Here is a 23,570-nt window from a genome sequence, read left to right as displayed (position 1 = left end):
TTAACTCCTTAAGGACATTGACATTTTTTATATAGATTTCAATTAAACGTAAAAAATACTTAAAACAGAAAAAAAACGAAAGAAATGCGTTTATTTTGAAGAAAAAGCTTTAAATTTTATTTTCCTTTGTTTCGCCTGTCTGTGAAATGTAACACCGATGAGTCATTGTTTACACAGCTGGGTGACCTTGAACACAGCTGGAGTCGGATTTCCCGGGACATTCTCATAGACGTCTCGGGAGGACAAGGGTTTAAAGTAGGGTGACTATAAGCGACACAGAAATTTTTAAATATTTTTAAAAAATTCAATATTTTATTGCGATTTCCGACCCCCCCTAATTAATTAATTATATATTTATAAAAATATATTAATTAAAAAAATTAAAAAACCATCGGAGGTCGTTTTTGACATCAGAAACTAACTTTAAATAACTTTACTGAATGAAAATCCGTGCGCTACAACTTAAAAACCATGAAATAATTTTGATAAAAAACTCCCATTAAAAAACAATTAAGCCTTAATCGAGCCTTCACATAGGCTCATTAAAATCGCGATAAAATTTTTTTGCGCGGGAAAAAAATTTTGAAAAAATTTCGGGACCTAAAAAACATTCCAAAAATTCAAAAAAAAAAAAATTTCAAAAATGCCCTTAAGGACCTCATTTTATGTAACGTTATGTAACTTGCCCGCGATATCTCGGGTTATGGGCTTAAGACGTTAATGGCTGTGGGCATATATTTCGTTTTTTCCTCGGGCAAAACCAATTACCATTGTTCAGAGGTTTTATCCAATCAGCCACTATTGAGCCCAAAGTATAACAGTAGAAAAGAAATGAGTTCTGTTTTGTATTATTGTGATTTGGGGTGGTAATCATAAGTCAATAGTGACATTAGTTTTTTTACTTAAAATAGAATTTAAAAAATAATAATAATTATTAAAATTATACAAGCGAACCAAAACTTTATTCAACTTTCTAGATAAAATATATTACAAAACACATTGAATTAAAACTCATCTTTCCTAAAACTCATCTTTCCTAATAATAGAATAAATTATCTTTATGTCTTCGTCATTATTTTTGAGTATAATTTACATTTTTAACTCCAAACGGAAATCATAAATAATAGTAGAGTATGCTTTCTTAACAGATGATTCATATATTCGTGTTAGATATATATTTTAAAAACTTTTGTTATTCTCAATTTATTAATTGTGTGTGTTTTGTATACAGATAACAATTCATTTATTTCTTATTTAACCTGTTTATACACTCGTATAAATCAAATAATAGGCTAACGCTCGCAATATTCTGAGTGAAATTAATGGTGTTTTTTTCCTGTGTGTGTATGTGGGGGCACGATTTTGTTCACTCAATTTAAAGTTTAATAACTCCCGTGCATTTTGTCAAAATCTTCTTAAATTTTGCATGAAGGTTTCTGTGTTAGAGGGGTTGATGCTGTTAAATTTTGGTGATTAAAGCTGAAAGAGGGGAGGAGATATAAGGGATCGTGTGTAGTATCACGAGTGGAAGTCGGACACAATGAAGATTATACTGGTTATTAACACGTACAATTTTTTTATAAAACGCATCTCTACCCACAAAATTAAGCTTTTTAACATTTTGTAATAATTAATACTATAAAAATTGTTTTAAAAATCTCATAACAGATAATATTTTGCCTGTAGTGTTACGCAAATCGTTGTAGGATTTTTATTTTTTTATATCCTTCATTTTTATATTACTTCATTAAGTATACAATTAAATCAATAATAATTGCTTTTACTACATTTATAACGGTTTTATATAAATATTATACATTGATAAAAGCAATTAATCATATATAAATAGGAAAAAATTTATTGCTTTATCATGTAGCGCAACACAAAAAACATGTACATACAGTATATGTGTATATATATATATATATATATATATATACTGTTATAACTATTCTTTAAATGTGTAATTTTAATAAATTTGAAAGAATAATTCGCTGCAATTTGAGAAAATTGTAGACCTATAAATTCTTACTGCGATTCGTTTGTCCGACTGTCATTCCTTAATCTTGAGAACAAAGTTAGATATCTAAACTCCGAAAACAGATCTGAAAAGGGAAAATGAAGACGGCTCCGATTAACTGTATAAAAACCTCTGGGTATAACCGAAAGCTACATTATTTCAATTCAAGTATTACCCTGAAAGAAGTTAGATACATGACCTACAGAACTCTATTGCTAACAGGAAAAGTATGATGTACAGGGGTAAGACACTATTAATTTGAAGGTGGAGAGGTTATACTGTATTTAAAATTAAATAAATTTAAAAATATAATTAAAAATTGCAACCCGGCATTGTGACGATGTCACAATAAATGTTTGCTTGTAATGCAATTAATTAATAATTTTAGGTTGCTATGGTTGGATCTGATCTTTACAAAGGTAAAATTGTAGAGTGTTATGAAAAACTGAGTAAATATACCATAAATTGATCCCGGAGACAATTGTCTTTGCCCTAAAAATATCACAAATTGTCCCAAATCATCATTGGAAAAGGTATAAATTTTAATTATTTGGTAAAGAAATACTACCAAAAATAAAGAGTAAAATATTTCAAAAGAACGTGTTTTTAGCTGCACAATACATAGACAAACACACCGAGAATAATTTCATACGTCAACACTACGCGGCTGACAGTAATTATAAAGTACCACGAAAGTGCTGCCAACCTTTTATTTTTTACAATATTTCATGTCTGGTTTTATCTGGTGTCTAGAATTGTCCCACTTTCCGCTAATGGATGAATTGTTAAAATTTCCATCGAAAACACTTAAGAAAAGTATCCAGTCACGCTTACATTTATCGTTTTAAAAATATCAAATATCAGCTTAATATATTCCTGGAATTTGCAAGAGAATTTTATGATTATTACGAATCAAAAACACAGAACAAAGAGATAAATTTAAATAATAGTTGCCAAAGAACACCATATTTATTTAATGATATTTTAATTATTATCTTTATATTCAACAATAAATAAAACCCTGCATCCTTCCTTATTGCTTTGTAGTTATTGGTTTAAAACCTGAAAAAGGAATCTGTCTTTTATTTGATAATTATAATTTAAAAATTTATATACAATATAAACTCGGTTAACAGTAACGGTTAAAAAAAAAAAAAAAATAGAATTAGTAGCGGTGTACTATACATTTTACGGTACAAAGTGGTTAGAATTAAACTGGGCTGTAGTCAGACATAGTTAAAACCTGCTCTTCTGAATCTCCTCAGTACTCATGCAATGCGATTATGGAAAGATTTTTATGGGGGAAAATTTAATTGAAATTTTTATCACCAGGTAAAAATGTGGCGCTGTTCTGTCGAATACGTTTGGGGTATTTGAAATTTCGTATTTATCGGAAGCATACTCACTCCGTGTGGGAGCTGAAGGCCAGTATGGTCAAGGTCTATATAAATAGGTCAGGACACACGGGACCTACTCCTGGAGCCGCCATTTTGGGCTTGTTTTAAACAAACTTGTACGAGCAGTCAGTTTTATACATTATTTAAACTAAAATTGCATTAATCCAGTTATTTTTAGTCAAAAATATAATAATAATTTTGGATGATTATGCAACCCAAATTTTATGTAACTTTTCTACCAAATAGTTTAAAACAAACAAGCATGCATATCATTTGCTGTCGTGATTGAAACTAATTAAATAGGTTCTAAAACTGATTACGTGTATAGACACTTCCTAAAGTGATGCAATAACATGAAAGAAAATTTAAAATATAATAAAGAATATACAATGAATTTATCTAAAATGTTATTTTAAATCATTTACCAATACAATATTAAAAAACACATTGTATATAACAGTCAACCCCCTATAACACTGTTGATTATTCCGTTTTATATGAATTCCATGTTGTACGAGTCACTTAGATTTTACAAATACGTGAGCCGTTCACAGCCCAGCACATGTATTTGTAAAATCTGTGACTCGTACAACATGGAATTCATATAAAACGGAATTATCAACAGTGTTATAGGGGGGTCGACTGGTTGTATCTTTGAAATCTTATACAGCTAAAGTTGAACATATAAAAGATAACAGTAACATTATTTAATGTTTTCTAAGCTTAAGAATATATGATTTCTTTATTGTTTTCATTACATAAAATTATAGTCAGTTTTCCACTCAAACATCAGAATTCAGATTCATTTTCTTCAAGAAGTTTTCTTTCCCTAATAGTATTCCTTTTCCTCGTAATATATTTAGCATAATTGGGCATATTGAAAAGTGTGGGAATAGCATTCCATTTGAGTTTCCTTCCATCAGCTCGTCTCAGTTCAAATTGAGATTCTTCGAAATGAACATGAACAATAAATAATTTAATGTAAGATCACGTATACATCTCAAAGACAGTACCCATAGAAAAATACATGATATACACTAACCTTACACAGGTGGCTGCCACTTATTCCGTCTGCAGTTCTGCACCCATTTTGCTTTCCTCTGATTATCTGAAGGAAATTTAAATAATCGAACATCTGTATATTTACTCTTACAATTTGGTGCCATACAATAACCCATTCTTTAACGTTCTGAATACTTATATACATAATATAATCGACTCACACAAGAACTACGTATGGAATGAACTCTATCGATGAGTTCGAAGATGGCCGCTGCCAAGAAAATCGCGGGATCGTGTCCTGCCTGACCTTCTTATATAGACCCTTGAGTACAGTGAGACACATTGCCCAAATTTTTTCTGAAATATTACATAGGGCAGTTGATACGCAGTTTTACGATTGCAACAAAAATGGTCGACAGAGAAGAATCCTATCCCATTGATTTTCGAAAAATTGATTTTTTTAAGTGCCAATGGAACGAGCCTACTGAACTGACAATAAATGATTCCTAACTGTTTTCTAATTATAATTAATTTTTTACTTTAGAACTCAATTCATTACACTTATAAATCATATTGAGATTGAAAAGGCATACAGGTTAAATCATAGCCTCGTGATACAAACAGAGGGTTGCATTTTATCATATTGGAAAAATATGATAGTACGGTAGGGATTGGATTGGTGAAATAAAGCAAAGCAACAAAGAAAGTTCCCCTGGAAGGACTTTATATAGAAACTGCTCTGTTAAATGTTAGACACGTGAAAGTATGACATCATTTTTGTTGTCATTCTAAACCTTTTTTATTTTCAAGTTCAATAATTGAAAACCTAATAACGAAACTTCAAAACAAAGGCACTTCACACGTGTATATGTGAAATAAGAATCCATTGAAATTCAACAGACACATATGCCAGTTTAGTAAATAACATGGAGCCTATTTTTCCTTGTACTGTTTCAGAATTTTGAAAGTTACTTAAAAGATTTTTATTCCTGCACTGTGCACAATTTAAAACACAAAAAGTTTTTTAATGTGTTAGCTTGGGAATTCGGCGTGATAAACTCTTATGGGTCGTAAACCGGAAATAACAGTCATAATTCTAAAGACAACTCTTATTAGAATTTTAAATATAATTAACCTTTTTCAATTATATAAAGTTACTTACAGAAGTGAATATAAGTCCGACAGAACGAGTAAAAAATTAAAAATTATTAATGATTTTTAGTGTTCAGGGAGCAAATTAACTAGTAATACCATTTTTCTTCGAATAATTTGAGGTGACGTGAGAGAAATAAACGAATAAATAATAAATATCACGTTATAAACAGAGCTGTGACATTGCATTTTGACTTGTTGACAGGCTATTTGCATTACAACCTGCAATTCCATTACTTATGAAAATAACTGTTACTTAAAATATTTAGGTGAATTTATTAAATATTTTCATTATTTAGAAGATGAAATTACGTACACCGGATAAAGGATGGGCGTGGATTTTTTTAATTTCTTCGGCTCTATGCGCACTTTTTGGAGTAGGAATACTTAGATCATCGGGTATTCTATTTTTGGCATTCAGAACAAAGTTTGAAATATTAAGAGAACAAGCAGCTTGGCCTTTGACAATAAGAAAATTTACTGGATGTTTCGCTGGTAAGTGCAAACACGTTTCCAAGCGTTTAATCTTCCATTGTAATTGTACCACTTATCTTTTAGGGTTACTTGTTGGTTTCCTTTCACATTTTATCAATTTAAAGACATTAGCAATTGCTGGAGTTACCATTGCAGCAATCGGTCTTGCGGGATGTTATTTCGCTTCCAATATTATAGTAATTTCAATACAGTTTGGATTTCTGCTAGGTATAATTATTTTCTTCTTTTATAAAATTATTCATGCACAATTTAATTGTTTTCATTTCTTGTAGGTTTAGGTTCTGGTATGTTGAGTTCCACAAATGTTGTTATGGTAAATCGTTACTTTAACAAATACAGAACCATAGCTTTAGGAATCTTATACTCTGGGTCAACTACGGGTGGATTTATGTATCCGGTGTTAACTGCTTATCTACTCGATGAATATGATTTACAAGGATGCTTTCTGCTGCTATCTGGTGTACTGATGCAAGCTTTAATAGCCGTAACGCTCTATAAAAATCCTCCTTTGCAGCAAGATTCAACAGAAAATTCTTCAAAGGAGGACCAACGCGCAAATTTATCTGAAGTTGTGCAATCATTTTTCGGATTATTCCGCACTGCAATGTTCCATTTAATCTGGTTAACTGTGGCTATATGTAGCGTAACTCATCTTATTTATTTAACTATATTAGTGGATTTTGCATTAGACTGTGGTGTACCTAAACACACTGCAATCTATATACTATCTTCGATTTCTATAGCGGAATTTTGTGGCCGATTGGGTTGCGGATGGATAATAGATTTCGGATGGATGAAAAGGAGAACACTTGTATCATTGGTTTTTTTGGTAAAAACGGTTATGTACGCGACGATACCCATGTGGAACACGTACTCTGGTCTTCTTGTTACTTCACTATGCCTCGGTTTTGCAGCTAGTTGTTTGAACATTAATGTTTCCGCTCTTTACACAGATTATTTAGGATTAAAGAATCTTCCTTTAGGAGTAGGAACAGGAAAGGCTTTGAATGGTTTCCTTCATTTCGCTTCGCCAAGTATTATTGGTAAGTTACGTTTAAATTTCAGTACGCAAAATTTAATATTCTGTATACAAATTTTGTAGTTTAGTTTTAGATATATTGTGACGTGTTATACAATCAACTTATCGTATTAAGAACAACTTTATTTTATTTATTCTCCAATAATAAACTTTAGCCAACACATTCATTAACCATAGTCTATATATTAGCATATTCATGCAATATTGCAGAAATTTATTTGTAATCGATAGTATCATTTTATTCTCATCATCCTTATTTGTAGATGCAATACATAAAGTCAGAGGTTAACTAATTGTCATTTCTTATATTATAAAGAAAATGAATATTAATAGCGAGCTTATTTCATATTAACTACTGCTATCGTTCACGTAAATCTATAGTAGGGTCTATGTAGGATATAGGCTTTGGAGCGACCATTTTTTTGGGTTGCTTTGCTCCAAAGCCCTGCACATACTAATATGTTATATAATTATGTTTTGTATAATAAATATATACAGGGTGGGGGGAAAGTTAGTAAAACTTTAAACATTTATAAAAAAAATGAAAGTATTGTCAGCACCAGAATTTTTTGTCGACGAGACAAAAATTACTTTAAAAATCATTGATAAAGACGTTGACATACAAAAATACAACGAATAGACGTTCAAACTACAATGAAAATGACTTTCAATGTGATTTCTGATTGCAGAATATTTAAATTTCCGACAGTTTCTATCAGAAAGTTCCACATGGTTGGAATTGAAAAACGGTATTAGCCATGAACCATCCATCCGGACTTGTTACACTTTGCTGGCTCAGGCATTGTTACTCTGCTCAATTGTGTTATAAGCCATGTCGAACACTTGTCTAATGAACATATTGGATTTCATTATTGTCGTTTGATTTTCTTCTGTATATCATTACTACTTATCGGTGATTTTGGAGCTAATTTTTCCCTTTGTCAACAAAAATCCCTCATGCTGACAATACTTACCATGCAAACCGCACTTCATTCTAACAATTTTTACTTTGTATGAATATTTAAAGTTTTACAAACTCTTTGCCTGCCCTGTTTTATTATTATAGTAGAACCCTGTTTTATGATCTAATTAGTTCGTGGAGCCGTTTTAGTTTTCATACATAGAAATCGATTCCTTACAATTTAAGAACAAACAAAGATAATCAAAATACTGTTTTCCATATTAATTAATTAATTAATTAAATGTGGTTTATTTTTAGGTTATTTCCGAGATACTAAAGGAAGTTACGAAGTGATGTTTTTCTACTTTGCAGGAGTATGTTTACTTCCAACATTTTTGTGGCTAATAGAACCTCTCATTACGAGATTTAAAAAAGAGGAAATTACAAGATTATAAGAAATACTCTATATTTATAATCATTACTGGATATTCAGTGTTATCAAATAAACTAAACAATGTTAATAAATTCACGTGTTTGTCCTTGACGATGCAGCTAACCACGTGAGGTTTTGTCAGCTTTTTTTACGTGTCTATCACCTAACTAAAGGCCAATTTCTTGTAGAAATCCTCTTGGGAGGTAACTCCATCCTGGCAGATCACCCAAGTTTCTCGCTGTCTTGTCCCATCAATTCAATCGTATATTATATCCATGATGACTACTCATCAAATCAGAGAAAGATATAAATTTAGTTTAAATCCTGAAGCAATTGTTGTTTTTATTTCAAGGAATGATAGTATTGTTGAAAGTTTTGCAATTATTATCAGTGTCAATTAATATTTATAGAGGAATATTTTTTTAAATCGCTCTTTGACAATGCATTATAAGTCATGTTCTGATTGGCACACTAGTGAGACCTATTCTGCATATTAAGAAAAGTCGTTGAAAAAGTCGTGTGCATTCAAGTTTTCACCATTTTGAGACAACTGAGTTATCCCTGACTCAAGGTGTGTCAATGGAATAAGTGTTTGGTTTTTGGTGTCGTAGCAATACCCTCGAGCGTGTCTGGTCCTATTCTTTACAAGTGAAAAGATTGCTTGCTGTATTGTTTTAAATAAAAGTTCAAATAATACTGCTAAAATATAGTTTTCTCTTGTATTGTAGAATCTATTTATATTCACAAAATTCCACGAATACATTTACGGGTTTCACGCATAAAATTTAAAGAATAATTGAGCTATGTTCAGTATTGCAGAACCTAACTACTTCTAGACTAGTATTGTCTACGTGTATGGAATCCCCTATGCTTAAGTGTAAAGAAATTTATCATTAACTTTCTGCCAGTCCACGAAATATTATTCCTATTTTACCCGTTCAGCAGGTGAAGAACGTTGCTCTAGTACAAAATGTACAGTAATTTGACCTTCAGACGGCGTACAACTTAAGAAATTTTTCAAAAGGCAAGTTCGATAATCCGGCTATCAGCTACTACTTAACGATCTTCTAATGTAAAATTAATGTACTGAACAATTAATAATAAAAAAAAACGTAAAAAACATTTAAATCCTGTTCTTGTTTGGATCAATGAACGCACAGGATACACGTGACGAATTCGATAACCGGTATTTATGTTACGTATTGTTATAACAATTGAATTCGTAGTCACCTTCAACAGAGTTCGTTTCTGAATACGTTAGATTTGTATGGTAAATCATATTAACTTTTTGTAGAATTACTGTTTATTTTAAGTATTATAATAGATTTCCGCTTTTACTATATAACCGGTTAATCGAATTGGTTGTAAAGCAAACACGTAAGAATGAGCTTAAAGATGTATATGCACTGCTTTAACTAGGAAAATATGAGGTTAATGACATCATTTTATGTTGGTGATAGAGAATTTATACTAGCTTAGAAGCGGGAGTTCTTAATGTAAGTCTTTAATAAATTAATGATAATTTGGTGCTCTTTTTTTAATATTTAATTTTGGGGCTGAAATGTCGTGTCTGTCTGTCCTTAATCTTCAGAACGTAAATAGATATATGAAAGACAAGACAATATATGGAAAGCATAGGGGGAGACAACAGGCACCGATTAATTGGATTGATAGTATAAGGCAAAGCAATGTACGCGATCTGCAAAGACCCCTATTTAGGTATATAACACCGAAATAAGGGCCTTTCTACATAAAATTGGCCCCTATTTAAGTGTTAGAAAATAGTTGAGACATCGCACTTTCTTGGAATAAAGATCAAGAATGTTTTATGTAAGTGTAAAATGCTAGAAGCGCTGCATTTTTTAAAAAATATAATATATAATTTTCAGTTGTCGAATCATTGATTGATGTGTTTAATATAGAATATGTAATTACAGAGCTGATCTATTTAGGTTTATCGTATATAAAAAGCGTAATTTACTATAATTATCCTTGGAAAAATATATATAAATATAATTAGAACGTTGTCTAAGAAAATGTAGTAAAAAACAGAAGAAAATTATATTAGTGTTTGATTTATATTTATATATCATAAGGAAAAAGCATTTATTCTTATCAATGAAAATGAGGATAATGAGGGAAACAAAGATGATTAAATATGTAGAAAGATGAAGGAGAAAAAGATGAATAAATACGATTAAACATAGGAAAATGAGGAATGTGTTAAATATTTGGAACTATTAGATATCATTTTAATAATTCTAATAAAAAAAAATTATTTTAAGAGAGTTGAAAATTAAATAACGTTCGACGTTGAAGTTTTGACCTATAAAGAGCTTGATTTATGAACTTCGTTGTGCAATATTTACATAAAATTAAACAAGTAAATGACGATACCAATATTTCGCAATTTAACACAAGAATAAATACCTTCCCCATATATTATTTTGTAAAATTTTAGTAAACAATGCAAGCCTTAATTTCCTGTCATCGATTGGAATAAAAACTTACAGAAAAATTGCCATTTTATCTCAGAAATAAGAGCTTTATAAAGCAATAAAGTTGCACATTGTCCTCTTATTTTACATATATTATATTCTTTTTAATTGACCTCAGTTATGAAGAGAAGAGGAGTTGGAAAAAGATGAGAAGCGAGAGAGATTTGTATACTTTATTAGGAGCAACACTATATATTATTTTATACACATATCCTTGAGGTGTATTTATAAATATTTATAATAATATTTTATCAATCAATTAATTTGATATATCAGCTACAATCTAATACATTAATTTATTACGTAAATCTTTATTCACTTACATTAATAAATTATGCAATGGTCTTATTCAGCAAAAATTACGTATTGAAGATAATTTTTTACTCATATTTATCAACTGAAAACATGCGGATTTCATTTTAATCCATTACAAAATCTTCACAAATTTCTCTATCATCCTCCTTAACTTTGGTTTAAATATAAGAAGAAATTACTGATGAATTTAATTTTGTAACACTTTTGAAATGGTGAGGAGTTGGAGTTTATTTTTATTCCTCGCCAATATAAAGGAATTGAGGATGAATTGGAATTTGTAATGAATTCGAATTGGTGAAGGATTCTTTTCTAATGGTGAGGAATTTGCAAACAATGGAGTAAAGTTTTATACTTGATGAATGATATTAATACTATCCCGCTTTTTTTCTTTTAATTAACAAATATTATAATATATTATATATATATATATATATTATAAGATATAAGATCTATCTTTATTTACGTAAGCAGAGGAAAGATTACTAATTATGAGTGATAACAGTAAATACAGTATTAATTTAATTTTTTAAACTGTTTACTCTTGTAGACTTAACATTGATAAGTTAAGATCATTAAAAGATAGCAAATTGATAAAAACGTCACTATTTGGCTATACACAGATTAGAATTATACGACAAGATAGAAAAGGAAAGTTTCACATTGTGGAATCAATACGAGTTAACTTAGCTTTGGTTCATTCAAATGAAGTGAAAACTAATAAGAAAAAAGCGTTGAAATCATGAAGTTTCATACACCCGACAAAGGATGGGCCTGGATATTTTTAGCTGCAGCATACTTATCTACTGTTTTTGATGTCGGAATATTAAGATCGACAGGAATCCTCTTCATTGCTTTCAGGACAAACTTCGATGTGTTGAGAGAAGATGCAGCATGGCCTCCTACAATTAGGAAAGTTACTAGTTCATTTTCAGGTAAGAAAAATTTACCTAATTTACCCAATTTGTATGTAATGAAAAAATAATAATGTCTGTTTTTATTATTAGGAATTTTTATAGGATTCTTCTCGCACTTTGTTAGCATTAAGAAGTTAGCAATTATTGGTGTTATACTTACAGTGGTTGGATTAGCGGGGTGTTATTTCGCCACGAGTATATTAATGCTATCCATACAGTTTGGATTCTTGCTAGGTAAATTTTGTTTATATCTTAACTTATATCTATTTATTTTCTAAATGTACTTCTCTCCTCTAACAGGACTCGGATCTGGTATGGTAAATTTCAGCACCATTATTACAGTTAACCGTTACTTTAAAAAATATAGAACAATAGCTTTAGGTATAACATATTCTGGAACAGCTACCGGTGCATTTATTTTTCCAATAGTAACTTCTTACTTGTTAAATAAGTATGGATTACACGGATGCTTTCTCCTATTGTCTGGAATAGCCATGCAGGCATTTGTGACTGTTTCTCTTTACGAAACTCCCTCAATTTCGGAGAAAGATCAAGAAAATAAAGAAGTAAAGCAAGAAAATAAAGAAGTAAACAATTTAGTAAACCCTGTAGAAAAAACATTGAAAACAAAATTCTTTACTGCTTTAAATTCTTTATGCGAAGTATTCCAGTCCATTATGTTTCATGTCATATGGATAACAGTTGCTATTTACAGCGTTACTAATATAATATTCTTAACCGTGATGGTTGATTATGCAATGGATTGTGGTATACCTCAGAAAACTGCAGTTTACATTCTGTCTGTAATATCCATATCGGAATTTTCTGCTCGATTGTGTTGCGGATTAGTGGTCGATGCGGGATGGTTGAAGAGGAAAACAGTAATCACCTTGTGTTTCTTGATAGATGCAGTATTGTTTTCTATAACCCCCATCTGTTCTACTTATATTGGTTTGCTCGTTATTGTTCTATGCCTTGGATTTGTTAATAGTAGTTTGACACTCAACGTCTCTGCACTTTTTGCCGAATATTTAGGATTGAAAAACCTTCCTTTGGGTTATGGAGCTGGAAGGGGATTGACTGCATTTATTCACTTTTCCTCACCAAGCATAATAGGTAAGTGTATTTATTTTCATCGTTAAACGATTCATATTATTACTTAGTTTATAATGAAATTACAATGAAACAAATAAAAATAATGTGATTAATTAATTTAATTACTTAAGGTAACATACTTTTAATTATTTAATTAACTAACAGAATGACACACGACCCCTTTTACCTTCTCCCCCCTTGACTTTTAACTACCAAAATTTGCTAGCTTGAATCATCCTAATACACAAACCTCCCTGCAAATTTTCAGAAATTTTCGACAAATGGCACAGCAATTATAAACCTTCAAATTCGGTGAACAAAATCGTGCCCCCACACACTAACATCCATACATACAGAAATTACTCCCCGAGTTTTCTTGTATTCCTCGATGTTTCAAAGTGTTCTGAGCACAAAAATGTAAAAATCTTGGAGGGGTTATTTTTGACCGATCGCCATACTTTTCCTCTGTCATATATAACAGAGTCGGGACAGTTTTACTATGAATCGCTAACAACAGTAAACAAAATAAGACATTAATTATATGGTAAGTCGATAGAAGATAACATATTTCAGGAATATGCTGTAATATATCCGTCACTGATCTTCGAAAATTTTACATGATAATTAGTTGGTTTTATTTAATTGGCAACTTACAATGACGAATTGTGGCATTACACCTTGAATGTCAGAAAAAGATGCTATTGCAGTCTATTCCTCAAATACGGCTGCACACTTTCTTTGTTAGCCAAGCCACATAGTTCTCAATGTGTATAAATATCAGGAAAAAAAACATTATAACATGTCTATTCACCAGTAACAATGAGCATAATTTATTTATGCTCATTGTTGCTGGTGAATATACCAAAAGTAATAAACCAAAAGAAACTTTTGTCTTACACTACTCACGTAAGCAGCAATTATTACAAATAAGTTGCATTGACTGATGAATAAGTTACTAGTATAGTAATATCTTCCCGAACTGGCATCTTCCCTTGACTTACCTTACGTAAAAACAGCATTTAAAAAAATCAATATTCGTAATTCGATCTTTAATTTTCTTAATGTATTAATTATGTACTAGTGCCTATACTTTTCTTTAGTTAATTGGCTTTCAATCCTTTAAATAAGACTGACGCAAAACACGAGACTACATATTCAGTCTTTCTGTTAGTCTTATCTTGAAACAATGCTCCAACACGTCAGAAAGGTCTTTTGAGAGATCGTTAAACCTTATTCATTGATTTTAAATCAGGTTGCACCAACGGCACTTCAATGACGGGTGCCTCAAAGTATACCTCTGAGCATCGTTCAATAGATTAACGAAGGAAGGGCGGGAATACATATGTGGGCAATGTGGGAATACATATGTCTGCAATTCTAGAATTCTAGAATTTGCATTCTAGAAATGACTCTCATTCTAGAAAAACGAGATTATAGAACGTAAAGAGTACAGCATCAACGTGCTAGAATATACTACAGACAGTGGCTGTGACCATGGTTACAGCGCTCTTAGTGACAACAACTGGTACTATCACTTTTACACAACACAAATACCACCCTCTTGACTAAAATAAAAATGGCGGACGTGTTTTTTAGTTTTTCTCAAACACGACGTCGCTTCAACTACTTTATGTAGTATATTCTAGCTCGTCGGTACAGCATACAGAATAAAATAATGAAGTTCAAATATATAATATATATAAGTCTGTTCAGAAATAAACTTCTTATGGTGTTTAATTAATTCTCCATTTATTTAGGTTATTTTAGAGATACGAAAGGAAGTTATACCACCATGTTCTATTATTTTGGAGGAGCTTGCCTGTTTGCATGTATTCTATGGTTGCTAGAACCGCTTATTGTCAAAATTCAAAATAATCAAGCAGAAAACAATAAAGTTGGATAAAGAACGTTATTCAAATGTTAAACATCATATAAAATAAACCTTTTCTTAACAAAAGTCGCCTCTTAAATACCGTAAAATACGGTAAATTTTTCATATGCCAGAAAATAAGTAAGTGGATTCATTTGTACCAATAACAATTTTATAAGATTTTAAAATAGTTATAAAAATAGAATGTAGGCGTGATCTAGAATTGTTCAGTATTAAATTTTGAAGAAAATCTGAGGCGGTAGACTTCCACAATTTCATGGGATTTGTATTTGGAGTGGGATGCCCTATTCCCTATTCTATTATAAAAAAAAACTGGGTCAGTAGGTGACAGAATTCTTTTCAGTATATCTTTATACTGATTTTAATACTATAAATTTTGGATAGAATTTTGAATATGTTTAAGCACGTCTATCTGAACAATGTGCTCGCTCACTGCTCAGTGGTTAAGGAAAATATCTAATTTAAAGCCCCTAATTTAAACTTAAATCTTGTTTTTTCAAACACATACGAAGTAGAATATGTACAGTACATTACGTACAGGTTTCGATCCTACATATATATAGAATATTTAATTTTATATACGTTAAACTATACAATAGTCCCTTGTCACAATTTTGTTTTCGTTTTATACTTATTTGTTTTATGCCAAAGCTTATTGAAACAATGTTAAATATCCTTCAATTTTTATGGTTTCTTAACTATCCTCTGATAAGTCCAGGATCTAATTTAAATAAACCGAAAAACGTAAGAAATTTTTGGGGGTGATCCGTCCAGTGTATTTGGTCTAATTGTAAACCTGTCCGAACCCGTAATGGGCTCGCCCAAAGAACAGACAGTTGAAAAATTTACATCAATTTAACGTTGATTTATTTTTTTAGAAAATTGAACGTTTTTAAGTCAGTAGGTTTAACGTAATTTCCATTTTACACGGTTTTATTTTAATAAAACACAATATAACTTTACACGTAAAAATTAAGTAGAAACAGAAAAGTTCATTTATTTATTTCATGTGACATTCGCAACCATTTAAGTAAGTTTTTAGAAATGTTGCACAAGGTAAATACAAAATGACGACCGTATATATGCATCAAATATTGCAGTTACCTATTGGTTACGTTTTCATTTTCGTTTGCCAACGTTTCTGGAACTGTTGAATTAGAACGATGGAGCTTCACAAAAATTGGTTCTGCAATCCATAAAAATGATGAAAGGAAAAGAAAACCAGAAAATTTGTAGAAGAGAGTGTTGTAGCTATTTGTTGAATCTCTGAAATAACCTGAAAAAATATAATCATAAAAATTAGAAATGTTAGAGTTATCTGTGTAAAGTGAGCAACATGCTGAGGGAATGAAAACAAGCAAGCCAAGTACACTATGTGAATAGTAAGAGTGAGATGGAGAGATCAATATATTATGACTTTAAGAAACAAAACAATATATCAAAAGGAGAATAAATATAAGAAAAAAGAAGTTCAGTATGCTTGGTTTATATGTTATGAAAACTATCATCAAAAAAGCTTTAAATAAATAAATTATGATTTTATTCTTATAAATAAACTTTATAATATTAAAGGAATTAATAACACAAACCCTCACACAATGAAAAATTAATCCTAATCGTAATGGTGAGTCATAAAGTAAGCGACTATAGTCTACAGTCAGAGAATAGAAAACAAAGTAATGCATTACGATATTTTTCGGCTACATTATTCATTTGTTACTAGAGGTAGAAGCTTGGCGTCATCTCTTTTTACATTTTATAATTAAAATAAATTAATATTTAATAAATAGTTTAGAATATTCTGAAAGAATACACTCGTGTCCGAGCAGGATTCGAACCCGCAACTCCTATTTTAAGGTTAAGATGTGTTGCTAGTTACCTTACAGATATTATTTGATTCCAGATATAATTCCTTACATTCTTTTTATCTTTTTATATTTAAATACGTACAGTACACAACACACAATGTTAATGTTATGTACGGTACCTTTCGAAGTTCCTTTGAAGGGTTTGAATATAAAGTTTACACTTGAATCCTTCAAATAATATGCGCACATAAATCATTATAAATGTTGAGTTTATGTAAAAAAGAAATCTGTTTGTTAGCGCTTTTGCAGGTTTTCAATTAATCTTCATCATAAATGAGTTAAGTGATTTTCTGATGAAAGAATATACATGCGAGTAACACGGCTTTTGTCTTTATCTCGAAGACAGAATAAATGTAAAATTAAAATACTGAAGCAAGATTTAGCTACAGAAAAACTTGGAAACATTATATAAAAGTCCAGTCTTACATTATAGCAAAGTACTATCTGTTTAAGTTTTCGGACATTTTTAATCTGACATTAACAAGAATAACAAACAACAGAATTCCAGAGGTCAAGTATTAAAACTACAGACGAATTATTTTACTATACTTTATATATAAAAAATACTTACCAATAATTTTCGGTGTAGCCAATCCTATCAAACCACTAATTGTAGATCCAGATCCAGCAGCCAAGGGTAACCTTTCTAAACCTAAATATTCTGTATACAGAGTAGTGCCATTAATTAGAATGCAACTTCCTAAAATTCCAACAGCAGCAGTAATGGCAAGCAATACAATGAAATTTTTTAATAAAGGTATAATTACAAACATAACAGCCATTAATAAAAACCCAATTCTGACAAAATTCTTCCTGCTAAGAACATTGAGATCAACAATCCATCCTCCTCCTAATCGTCCACATAACTCCGCAATGGATAAAGAAGAGAGGAAGAAGACTGCTTGGTGTTCATCGATTCCACAATCCATACCGTGATCCACAATAATAGTAATAAAAGTCGAAAAACTGATATCGAATATAGCGTACGAGATCCATATAACGTGATACATAGGGATACTGAAGATAAACATTAAGGACTTGATGGCCTTATAAAATATATTTTCTTTACTGTTAGCTTCTTCTATAGGTTTGATAATTTTTGAATTTTCTTTTCTATTAGGTGAATTATTTTCTAAAATTGTAATGGCTGTATCAAAGGATCTTCTTCTTATGAATTCTGTAACACTGGATCTCTTTGCATTTACTTCAGGCTTCGGTTCTTCTTTCTTTGGAAGATTGCGATATAAAAGAGCTCCGATGAATCCTTGAAGGATTACTCCTGTCAAAATGAGGAATGTGCCACGAAGTCCATATTCGTCGATACATAGTTCAATAAGGGGTGGAAAAATGAAAGCACCTGTAGAAATTCCTGCTAACATGATTCCTAAAGCAACAGTACGATACTTACTAAAATAATTATTAATGGATATGACGTTACACATTCTGACAAGGCCTGAACCAATACCTGAAAACAAATGAATTTTCTTCAGAACATACGCAATAATCACAATAACATTATTATAAGTGTAATCGCAATAATGTTAAATACAGTGCCACCAAAAGCGAGTGTGTAGAGAGTGTAGCAAAAATTTAAAATTTAGTTAAAGAAAAATATTTATCAATTAATTTAATTAGACATATTATGTAAACACCTAGATCTTTCGCATGTAGAATGGAAGATTGCCAAGATTGAAATATGCGTAGGGCACCAAAATCTGTTTGATCGGCATTGCTTATACATACGTAGAGTGTCACATAAGTCTGGAACCATATGAGTTCTATTAATCTTTGGGTATTCTTTTACAAGTAAAGCATGGCGCTGAGTAACGAGGAATGAATTAATTTAAAATAAATAAACAAAAGAAATACTTTTTCTGAGTTAACTTTTAACAATCCTTGCTATAAATTTTAAGCTTCGGTTATTATAGGATTAATTGTGTAAGAGATATCTCATATGCTTATCTGATACTATAGATAAGAGCCATTGTAGATCAATTATATAATATAAAATTTTAAAAATTTCACGAATAATTTAATCAAAATCTCATATAAATCCTTACCGTGAAATAATCCGAATATTAATATTAATGATAGAATGTCATTAACGAAGTATAGAGTGGCCATTCCAATTGTCCCAACAGTAACTCCAAATAAAATTAAAGTCTTGATGGAAACGGATGAGATCAGAACTCCAACTAAAGTACCTGAAAAAATTACCAAATTTATTGTAATATAAATTACTATTTTGCATTGAAATCATCGTAGATGCTCTTTACCATTAATTAATAAAACAATTTGTCTTCGATCTACGAAATAACAAATTGTTTGAATTATATTTAAATTTAATGTTTTTTCTTTTAATTATTTCTATAATATTTACGAAAATTATGTAAATATAATAATTAATTTAGAAATTTAGAAAAAAATTTAAAATAAATTCTGTAGATGTAAAACAATTTTAAGCATTTAAATAGTGTAAATTAATACAAACCCATGAAAAAGGCAATAGGTTTCCTGAGGAAAAAAGGCCAAGCTGCTTGTTCTCTAGAAATTCCATAAGTTTTCATGAGAGCTGTATAGAAAACCCCAGAAGCTCTATGCATAGATATCACCGTTAACATAGTCCAAAAGGCAGCGAAGGCGATGACCCAGGCCCATCCTTTATCTACGTTCTTTGATGTACCCATCGTACACAAGTGTACAACAAATAGAAGATTTTTCGATTCGCGCAAAATATAAAAATTCATTCTTTATCGCAATTTCCATATTTCATAATTGTAGAATATTTACAACTGTTTAAATATGAATTGTTCTTCCTTAACAATACAATATTTATATAATAAAATAATTAATTATATTTAGACGTTATCTTATCTGAAATGGTGTTTTGATGTTTAAACAAACCTCGGTTGATATTTAGAATTAAATTTTGATTGTTAAATTCATTTTTTTTAATATTAAATGTAACAGAAAACGTGTTTGAATCATTAGACACTTGTAAATGTCCTCCTTAAATAGGTTTGGTTTCATGAAATACAACAATACAACACGTGAGCAATCTACTTAGAGGGAATGCCTCCCAGAAAGACTTTCTACGGGAAACTGTCCCTACTTGAGTGATATACACGTGAAGAAAACCAGAAAACTTCACATGACACACCTATTAGAAGTGAACCCTTGACAATCTATTAGTGTTTGTAGTAGTTTATCCACTTGACCACTGGTTTTTCTCTAAATTGGAAATTACAAACATTTCAATCCTTTGACTAAACGATATATTTAACATAAGTAATCTCATGTAAATATAGAGTTAAAGATAATTAATGTTTAATGTATCTTCTTATTTTCATTGTATTATTATTTATGATGAAAAAAGTGATATGAGTCACAACTTGTACAAGATGTGATTTTCAATACTTGAATTTTTCTCTATTTAAAACAGGTTTTAAGTGCTGAATACAAATGAAATTTTCTTCACTCAGCAATGTATAATAAATAAATTAATGTCAGCACAATATACTCTTTTATACTTTAGAAATTTGAATTTTATATCTTCATTTACTAAATATCAACTTTTTTTTTTTTTAATGAATTTTAAGCATAATTTTACTCGTGAATGATTTACTATACACTAAACACCTTATGTTACTTTTGAATACATTGTGGTTTTTACTTCTCAGTTTTCTTTGTTACTGTTACAACCGAAAGCTACGCAATAAACCATTATACCCGTCGAATGGATAAACAGAAGAAATTTTAAATATTCTGAAAATAAGATACTACTTTTAGGACTACTAATGTGGCATCCACGGACTTCAGCTCATTATTTGCAGAGACAATAACGCTTCCTTTATATTTCAATTAGACTTATCAGATAATCAAGTTACCAGATGTACAGCATTACCAAAAGGAGAATGTCCTCCATTATGATCCATCATTACAAAACATCAAAAAATTACTCAGTTGTTAAGCTGTGGCAACGCAACACTTGAGCGATCTGCCTAGTGGGTGTACAGGAAGCCTTTTTAAGGGTAACTGTCCCCTATTCAGGCGTTACAGATGTGAAGAATACCCGAAACACCTCATGTGGCCAGCCAGTCCTGGCCCACGACCAAACTACCAGTATTCAGGGAAAGGGAACCACTTGGCCACTGGTGGACCCCAAGTATTACTGTCAAAGATAATCAGAAATATGTGAATTTTTAGAGTTTTTTTTATAATAAAAAATTAATTCCTTTAAATTATTAATTTTTACTTTAAACTTATTCAAATGTATTGGTAATGTCCTTTATTCCAGAAAAGTTTATTTTTCATTCGATGTTTCTCATCTGGCGAGTCTAATTATAGGCCTACTTCAAGCTTAAAAAATGAAAAATTACAAATTATTTTATTTAGATAAAAAGATTTTTATGAATCATATTTTAAATGGACTTTACAACCTAGTTTGTCATGCAAGAGAAGAAAAACAAGAGATACGAAGTGACAGTAAATTAAATCATCTTTATCTTGTAATATCTTACGTAATAAAGAGAAATATCTCTAATAATTTTTGAATCATTCGAATAAATCACGTGTCTTTTTCTTATGGGGTTGCTTTTAAATACAGAAAAATTTGCCGAAAATTTTACAAAATTTCTTTCAATTACAATCGAAATTCTTTGTCAATAAAGTACTTTTGTCATAGAAAAATTCTTCTTTTCACAGTCGGACGGTACATGTTTACAAGAACTCCAGCACCCAGTGTTTTAGCCAATTGTATTCTAGATAAAGACAATGTCACCGAAGGACATTTACGTAAGGATTTGTTTAACACGTGATTTTTAGAGATAACTTTTTAAAAATTTATCTTATCTTAATTTCGAATTAAATATAGTAGCGTGTTCTTGTTAGCATGAATTCCTGTGGAATTACTTTTAACAATTGACGTTAATCGAGTATTACCCAATTTAATACTAAAAATAAATTATATTGCATAAATATGGCAGTATTTCGTTATATGCATTATCATATACAGGTAACAAGAAAAATTCATGTATAAAAAGTATAATTTATAAAAATCTTAATGTAAAGTTGACGTAAATTATGGTTTGGTTGAATAAGGTAATAACACGTGAGTGATGTGGTAAGGAGATTGCCTCCCGAGAAGACTTTCTACAGAAAACTTGCACATATTTAGGTGTTAGAAACACGAGGAAGACCCGAAAAAATCAACATAGGCCATTTTGTGAGGCTCAGATTCAACGTTCAGTGGTTTTATCCACTCGGTAACAAGGCAAGATCTCTTGAAAGTCTTTCCAGATAGATCGCCCATGTGTTACTTTCTCCCATCCCATCCAATCCAATCCTTTCCGTTGCAATGTTTTTGTAGGGTATCATTTGTGTATATTTCTTGATAATATAAGATAACATTGTGATAAAGCATAGATTCAAGTTTTTTACTATTTCTTAAAAACATATGAATATACTATTGTTATTAAACGAAAATCTTATGGGAAATTAAAATATTGCGTCGAAAATCAGCCTATTCTGTGTACAGTACAAAAGTAGCCTTATTTTCATTCTCTTTATTTAAAAAAAATCACCCAGAAATCTTGCATTGTACGCTGTTATTGATTAAATAAATTTGTGTACCAAGCATATTTTAAACACGCTAATAAAATTTTCCTTAATTAAATTTCAACACAATAGAAAACTCTTTCAATGAGAAAATTGTTAATCTTGTCACGTAATTAAATTCGATATAAACAAATTTTCAAAAACAATAATTAAAAATTTAATAAAATTTTCATTTACTTTCGTGACAAACCAGTCACCACAATAAATAAATAAATAAATTTTGAAAGCTTTTAATTATATTCATACTGTACTCAGAGAATTGCTTTTGTTACTGCCATAAATTTACCAGGTGGGTTGCTAACATATAATATTCCTTAATTAATAAGTTTATTTATGTCGAAATTGTTGTTAAAATGGAGAAAACATACCAGTGATAACACACGTCTTGTACTATACAACCTGCTGTAGCTTTTCTACCTTTATCTTATGCTGTAAACCATAATTTCCACGACAATTATAGTGTTTAATTGAAAAAGTAAACAATAAATTCAATTTCATTGCCTTATATCATGACTCTAAACCCATGATGATATAAACCAATGAAACATACAGGCGTTCTGCCAAGGAGAAGATGCCTTCCAGAAAGGCTTTCAGGTAAATCGATCCTTATTTAAGGAGCCGTCCATAAATTACGTAAGGGCGATTTTGGCCATTCTAGACCCCACCCATCCCTGTGCAAGAAACCGTAATATTTTCTTTGATCCTCCCTTCCCTTCACTATCTTATTTAATATTTAGGCATGATTTTATAGAATAATTTTTTTATGAAACCCTAAAAGCCTTAGGTTTAAAATATATAACTATTAATTAGTTAATTAATATGTACTATTATTTATAAAAGACTTTATGTGAACGAATTTAAAAATATAAAAATTTAATGAATTCGAATGAACAATTAAATATTTTAAGAACTTTATTTTTTAATTATTAACAAT

At 30.4% G+C, this 23,570-nt stretch overlaps 2 protein-coding genes across 2 annotated transcripts; one reads left to right on the top strand and one right to left on the bottom strand.

Annotated features, from left to right (window-relative positions):
• The first annotated feature begins 5,834 nt into the window (after nucleotides 1-5,834).
• Nucleotides 5,835-15,254, top strand: LOC111634806 (monocarboxylate transporter 9-like). Its single transcript, XM_023379639.1, has 8 exons — nucleotides 5,835-6,066; nucleotides 6,130-6,273; nucleotides 6,339-7,109; nucleotides 8,325-8,447; nucleotides 11,975-12,184; nucleotides 12,257-12,400; nucleotides 12,467-13,282; nucleotides 15,019-15,254. The coding sequence occupies exons 1-8, from the start codon at nucleotides 5,874-5,876 to the stop codon at nucleotides 15,162-15,164; spliced, it is 2,547 nt and encodes an 848-aa protein (XP_023235407.1). The 5' UTR covers nucleotides 5,835-5,873; the 3' UTR covers nucleotides 15,165-15,254.
• A 915-nt stretch (nucleotides 15,255-16,169) lies between these two features.
• Nucleotides 16,170-19,701, bottom strand: LOC111634816 (monocarboxylate transporter 12-like). The gene is made up of 4 exons (XM_023379648.1): nucleotides 19,512-19,701; nucleotides 19,081-19,224; nucleotides 17,592-18,485; nucleotides 16,170-16,428 (listed from the first exon to the last, which is right to left on the bottom strand). Exons 1-4 carry the CDS (start codon nucleotides 19,639-19,641, stop codon nucleotides 16,253-16,255), a joined length of 1,344 nt encoding a protein of 447 aa, XP_023235416.1. The 5' UTR covers nucleotides 19,642-19,701; the 3' UTR covers nucleotides 16,170-16,252.
• Between the last annotated feature and the right edge of the window lie 3,869 nt (nucleotides 19,702-23,570).

This window comes from Centruroides sculpturatus, unplaced genomic scaffold (genome assembly GCF_000671375.1).
Source record: "Centruroides sculpturatus isolate CEXI.00-Female unplaced genomic scaffold, Cexi_2.0 scaffold757, whole genome shotgun sequence".
In the NCBI taxonomy this organism is placed as follows: domain Eukaryota; kingdom Metazoa; phylum Arthropoda; class Arachnida; order Scorpiones; family Buthidae; genus Centruroides; species Centruroides sculpturatus.
The sequence above is the reverse complement of the archived record's forward strand: the minus strand, read 5'-3'. Positions and strand labels throughout refer to the sequence as shown.